General features: G+C 35.2%; 1 protein-coding gene across 2 annotated transcripts in view; it reads right to left on the reverse strand.

The window, feature by feature from the left end:
- The window catches only part of ADGRL4 (adhesion G protein-coupled receptor L4), a 100,353-nt gene extending 96,006 nt beyond the window's left edge, over positions 1-4,347 (reverse strand). Inside the window, exons 1-2 of one of the 2 annotated variants that reach the window (XM_034437057.3) lie at positions 4,167-4,347; positions 2,540-2,704 (exon numbers count right to left, since the gene is read on the reverse strand). In XM_034437057.3, coding sequence (XP_034292948.2) covers positions 2,540-2,704; positions 4,167-4,287 — 286 coding nt within the window. In that variant the 5' untranslated portion in view covers positions 4,288-4,347. The remainder of the gene's footprint in view (positions 1-2,539; positions 2,705-4,166) is intronic. The other variant, XM_087889863.1, reaches the window with a different exon arrangement.
- Between the last annotated feature and the right edge of the window lie 2,383 nt (positions 4,348-6,730).

Consider the following 6,730-nt stretch of genomic DNA (forward strand, 5'->3'; position numbering starts at 1 on the left):
AGCCACTTCTTTCTGCTCAAAGAGAACTGAAACTTTACTCAGGATGCAATTCTCCTGCTTTTTCCAACAGTTAAGAATTAGATGTATGATTGAATATGCTTAGAAGAAATTAAATTGATAACTTTGATCTTTTCTTTACCATCATAAATTATTTTTTTTCCAAAGGTTGAATTTTATTTTTGTAAGCAATAACTCCTGTGGCTTCTTTGATTATTCCAATAAAAAAGTGCCAGAAATAGAGTGGAAAAAATGAGTATTTAAATAACATCATTAACAATATCATTAAAAACCTAGCTATTACTGAACAGGTGCAAAATTGTTAAATCGATGCTAATAACAGTAACAGTGAATGTTACCACCTATCTAACTAATATGCTTTCACTGTGGGTGCTATTTGGGGAACTGAGATTCCCGTGAGCACACAAAAATGAATCTGTGTTGATAGACGAATAACTGCTAACAAAGATTATCAATTAAAATGAAGCCGGCATTTATCTCTACAACAGTAAAAGCCCTCTCTATGAAAAAAGGAACTGGGAAGGGGAGGGGGGGGCACAGACCACAGTATCTAACATATCATTAAGTCAAAGCATTGTTCCATATTTTAGCTTCAAGCTAATTATTATCCTGACTGTCTTTTAATCCTTCTAAGATCTTATCCAATTACAACAAGATAGTAGATATGTTCTTAGAAGACAGAAAATATTAATCCCAAACTGTTACTGCCTTCAAGAAACATTTTTTTCTTTTAATTTTAAAGTACTCTATTATCTAGTTCTTAGACATAATATTTCCTTGCTGCAGGAAGTGTTTCTTTTGTTAAAATACTTTTCTTTTTTTTTGCATTCCAGCACAAAATGTTCAAGGAAGCCAACAAAAAGAAAATAAGAAAGACAGACCTCCAACACAATAAAACATCAACATCTCCCTATGCCAGGTCCTTGGGAAGAAGTCAATAAATGGATAAAAATGTCAAATCCAGTCTGAACATCTGGCTGACTGTGATGAAATTAATATTATTTACTATAATTCTATTTTAATTAATATGGTAGCTTTATTATCTTAGATCCTTGGGAAGGATCTGATAATAAAAAATATAAAATGTAGTCAGAAATTTTGCATGCTGATTTGGGGTACTCTTCACTTGAAAAGCTGCAACTTTGTATATCCCAAGTATATAACAACATTTCCAGGCATCTGGGGAGTTTAAAATGGAATCTGGTTTTCTATTAATGTAGGAGAGGATTGATCATAAACTTCAAAATAATTAGATAAGACAGCAAAAATGCAATATATTACTGTAATCAATATCTTGAGAAACACTACAGAACAACATTTATTACAATTTGATAGAAGGTATCATGCATAAAAACATGAGAATGAGCATTAATTTGCCATCTGTTGTATTTGCAACAGATTATTTTCTATATTTGTTATATGTGCTTACAATATGCATTAAATATATGAATATTTAATCTGTGTTTTTATGTTGGCATTTTAATAGCTGTAATAATGACACGTTGAAAATGTGCACAGAATCAGAGGCTGATATTGCTATCCTGTAAAAGCTTATTCAGTAAGGAGAACTTTACTGAACAGTTTGGGAATAGTTTGACAATAAACATGCCTAGGATTGACAGGTTAAGCATTTATTAAAACTCAGAACCACAGATAAAATCTTCCATTAGCACCTAAAACCTAGAGAGGAATCAACAAATAATTATCCCTCTCCAGTGGGTCTGTCACCAATAGCTCTCTTCTGAAAGTTACTTCAAAGCAAAGTGACAGTGAGTAAGAACTTTGCAGGTGACAGTTGAACAAATAGGATATAATTTCCAGAAAATTGGCATTATAAAGTATAATTTTTATTGCCATTGAATTTTTCGTCCAGCTAACAATTGACTGTGCTAAGCAATATGTGGTCCATTCACAGTTTGGAAAACCTTATACTGCTAATGCTTATTTGTCATGAGCTGCAATGGCATCACAACACACTACCTGAATTCCAGAATTAAGGATGTACTAGCCTGGGCACAAGTTGTAAGAAATGCATAATTTCAGAAACAAACTACATGATACAGCTGTACACATTCTGAGAACGATTCAGAAAAACTGCTTTAGATTTTGTAGGAACACAACACCCAACAACCTCCCTGCCCCCTTCATGCCTTACCAGTTAAAGCAGCCACATCCCTTTTGGCTTTCTGAGTGAGGCTGAAAAGAATGGATGCTGTTGCTTTAAGAGCCTCTTTAATGCTAGTGAATTAATGCCTGAAACAACAGTATCTCTCTCCCCCCTCCCCCAGGTTTGCATGGAAATCTAAAAAAGTCTGCTTTAAAAACAAGTAACTGCTGTGCCTTCACTTGGGCAGGATTCAAAGCATTTCTTCCCAATGACTTGCAAAAGGATCCACAGCTCTCCAATATTGCCCATACAACCTTCATATATCTACATTTAGTGTTCTCCCATATGATGCTTGATGTAATTACAAGGCTGTTAAAAGGAGGAAAAATTATCAAACAAAGCTTAGTGTCTCACCATAGCAACCACTGTTACCATCTGCATCTATCCCAGGTCCGGTGAATCCTGGGCTACAGTAACAACCATGGATTCCATTGCGAAATTCACATTTGGCATGCTTGTGACATGGGTTGGTACAGTTCTGGAGGCTGCAGCAACTATCCAGCAGGGTGGCAAGAAACACTACAGGGATTGAAAAGCAACACAAAACTGCTGATGTTAAGAGTAAACCACATGCCGAATTTTAAAATCTGGACATAAACTGTTTCAACTCCTATCCTCAAAACGACGCTATGGAGCACTGCACACCAGAACAACTAGACACAAGAACAGTTTTTCCCCGAACGCAATCACTCTACTAAACAAATAATTCCCTCAAAACTGTCAAACTAGTTACTAAATCTGCATTACTATTAATATTCTTATTGTTCCTATCACCCATCTCTTCCCACTTATGACTGTATGACTGTAACCTTGTTGCTGGTATCCTTAAGATTTATATTGACTGTTTCCCTATGACTATCATTAATTGTTGTACTTTATGATTCTTGACGAATGCATCTTTTCTTTTATGTACTCTGAGAGCATATGCACCAAGACAAATTCCTTGTGTCCAATCACACTTGACCAATAAAGAATTCTATTCTATTCTAAAAAACTAGCTCTCCTTCAATCAGTTTGGTACTTACTAGTGTGAACCTGACTGAGGCATCCTATTCCCAAATGAAAAATTACATTCCCACTACTAAACTTTTAAAAGCTCTGCTTAAAAATAGTTATATACCTGAGTAAGCATTTGAAAATATTTTTGTTGGGAAAGTTTTATTGTCTCTGTCATATTTTATGTTGCTGTTCTTTCCCTGCTATCGTGAAAATTCTTTCCTTTGTTTTATATATACATGTCAGTATATGTGTATGTGTGTTTATATATGTGTGTGATTCACATCTCCCCACACTTATGTATACAAATATATGCACATATTTGCTTGTGGGTATTAATATAAAGAAAAAAGAATGAACAGACGAACAGTCTGATTAGCAGCAGTCAAAAACACACTCAGTGGGATTTACTCCCAAGTTTTTTAAAAAACTTATAGCCTAATGATCAAGAAGTGTTTGGGTAAAACCAATTTATATAGGAGAGAACCTATTTACCTACATACTGCTTTTCTGGATCACAGTCCTAATATACAAGTCTAAGACGAATTGCTTCATGAAAACCAGAAGCTGCTTTCTTGAATAATGATGACCAGAACTACAATAATAAATCTATTTTAAAGGTTAAGATTAAATAAGTTTGTAAATATAACGTTGAACTGGTTCATATTATCTGTGGCATTATTATACGTTATTACTATTCTTTCATGCAGAGAACGCATCTTTTTAAAAAAAACAAATCTGGCCATTTATAAACAAATAAATCTACTTTGGCTGTGTTTTATTACAATACAATTTCTCCTCTAGATTCAATGAGAATGAATCCATAAGGGTTCTTGCATGCCAGTTCTTACAGATGCTAAATGTCTGTTGCGCTTGTCAAACATAGCAACTACCATAAAGGGATTTCTGAATTGTTATGAGAACCTTGTTTATTTCCTAACTCTAATTTAGTCTTAATCTTTATTTAGAAAAGGAAATCACCTACCTAAAAGCAAGAGAAGCTTCATGGATGGTGCTTCTACGAAGTGTCCAGTTTCAAGTTCCGTCGTTACAAATGAAGGAATCCTGTTGGATGTTGTATGCTCATGCGCCCAATATCCACACATGCCAACAGAAGACAAAATCCTTGTAAAGCTACTGACCTTACAATGACATGTATCCTTAGATATGTTCTTCCAGATCTTTTAAAGGAAGGGCAAGGTAGAGTCAAATGGTGAATTATGAGTTGGGAGATAAAAGAAAAGAGTTTTATAGAAAAGCTAACAGAAAAGATGGGAACGTCAAGATCAGCATGGAAGGTAAGTACAGAGGTTGCGATGTTAAGGGCTGTGGAAGGAGTTGTAAACCAAACTTGGCCCTGGAAGGCTATGGAGAATAGATCAGAAGTAAAAAAACCAGGGGGCAAACCAGGTGCAAGCTTATTATCTCTGTTTGTTGAAGGCGATTGAGCATATCAAAACTCTAGTATCTCAAAAGCTTGTGAAGTCTGACTGCTTCTGCCTTGTTGATGGCTTTCCTTGAGTATCCAAAATATCCCAGCTGCTATATAAAATTTTGCCACTTTAGGAGCAGCAGTATAAGAAGGAGGTACAGGAAATCCACTAAGATTTCTTTTGTGTGGAAAACAAAGATGTAAAGCTCTGGAAGGAAGTAGGCAGGAAACTGAATGTGCAGCAAAGAATTTCAGGGACAGCAGGGAAACCTACGCAGGGGGATATAAGTAAAAACCCTAAAGGAGGTGACATCACAATAATTAAGAGATAAAAGGAGCAATAAAAGAAACTATACTATGCAGTGGGGAAGTGGGAAACAAGAATTTTGTTAGACCAAATGAAGAATGATGAACAAAAACCCAAACATTCTCTTTATCTCTGATGTGTTATTTCCTATTATAGTCTAGGTTCTGTGTGACTTCTTTGGAAGCTTGCTATAAACCTCTTCCAACAAGATGTACTGAATTGTCATTCTGTACATAAGGAACACCTCATTGTTTCTATTACGGCATCATCTTCCAAGGCTTTGATTGAACGGAAGCTTGACTACTAATAAGATTTAGTGCTCAAGATTTATTGAGAAAGTATTTCAATGTTTATCTGAAAATACTATATAATATTAATAATGAGGTGAGTACAGGCCTTCTGTGTGAAGCCATATAGTTTTTTTTCCCCAAAATAGACAATTGGGTGTAGTTTAAATTAAGCATAAAAGCTGTGGGAAACCTTACTTTGTATTCTTAATCTGCCTTCCGTTTTATTTTGAACAAACTCTTCAAAAGAAATTAAATTCAGAAGATCTTGGTCTGACAGAAGACTGAAGCATCACTTTTGTGATGCTCATGGGAAAGGATCTGTCCCCTTTTTTTGGGATATACACCATCCTTACTCCATCGTACTCCATGCCATTTTGCTTGTGCATCTCTACAAAAGAAGTCTACAGAAAGAAAAGTAGTTTTTTTTTCTGTTGCCTATTACTCTCCTGCCATGTTTTGTTCATTTAGGGATAGTGTACACAACTACCAATAGCAATAAATAACAGCAGAAAGGCCGACAAGATGTAGACAGAAGACTCTAATGATATCACAGGTGTCCAATAATTCTATTTTTTGATACCTACCCTGCCTGGACAATGACTGAATGAAATAAATGCCCAGACATATAAAGCCATGTAATAGGAGGATAATTTTCTGGTCTGGTGATGTTAGGAAAAATTCACTAAACTATACAATGGGTGCCAATATATATATATTTTAAGATCAAAAGCAGACCCATGGGTTCTTCCAACTTTTAAAGCTTTAAAATATTTGTGCTAGTAGTGAGTAGCCTCCTGCCATAAATTCCAGTGAAAATGGATTCCCGAATTCACTCCCAATAGGACTGAGACAGATGGGGTTCTTTTTCCATCTTATTGTTTTCTGTCTGGGCTGTATTTCATTTTACAAGGGATTTATAAATAACTAGACTCTAAACTGTTTAAGAGCCACCTTCCTCAGCTTGTCCAGTTTTACACAAAAAAGGTACATCAAGCTGTCAATCACTTTTTGGGTGAGGAGGTATTGTTATTTGCACATTTATCAAATGGACTGATTCCTCTGAAACTTGTCCTTTCACTGTTTGTTATCTTTAAAAATGTGTTCTATAATTCAGAAAGAAGGAGTATATATTTGTATGTTTCTGCTTGAAAATATTTCCTTATATATTGACGTACTTCCTTAGATGAATTTTTAGTAACTATTTATGTAGATATAATGGGACTTTTTTAGGCACAAGAAATTTCCAGCCTTCCAATTTTACATTTTAAATGGAAAAGGACTTGAGTGGCTCTCCTTATTAAAGTCACCAAAATGTGATGGACTCTTTTGCGCAGAAAGGCTATAACGTATGCGAACAGCAATAGGCAATCAAAATTTGTCTTTACTGGCTAGAAAGGAAGCAAAGATATTTCAGGAGATCACTGTTCAAGTATTGAGTAGGAAACAATATTAAAGCAAAATCCAGCTGTTGCTTCAGCAGCATTTATGCCTGTCAATGAGATTTCCCCATTTTCAACGTC

The sequence above is a fragment of the Pantherophis guttatus genome, chromosome 3, assembly GCF_059756535.1.
Source record: "Pantherophis guttatus breed Tessera chromosome 3, ASM5975653v1, whole genome shotgun sequence".
In the NCBI taxonomy this organism is placed as follows: domain Eukaryota; kingdom Metazoa; phylum Chordata; class Lepidosauria; order Squamata; family Colubridae; genus Pantherophis; species Pantherophis guttatus.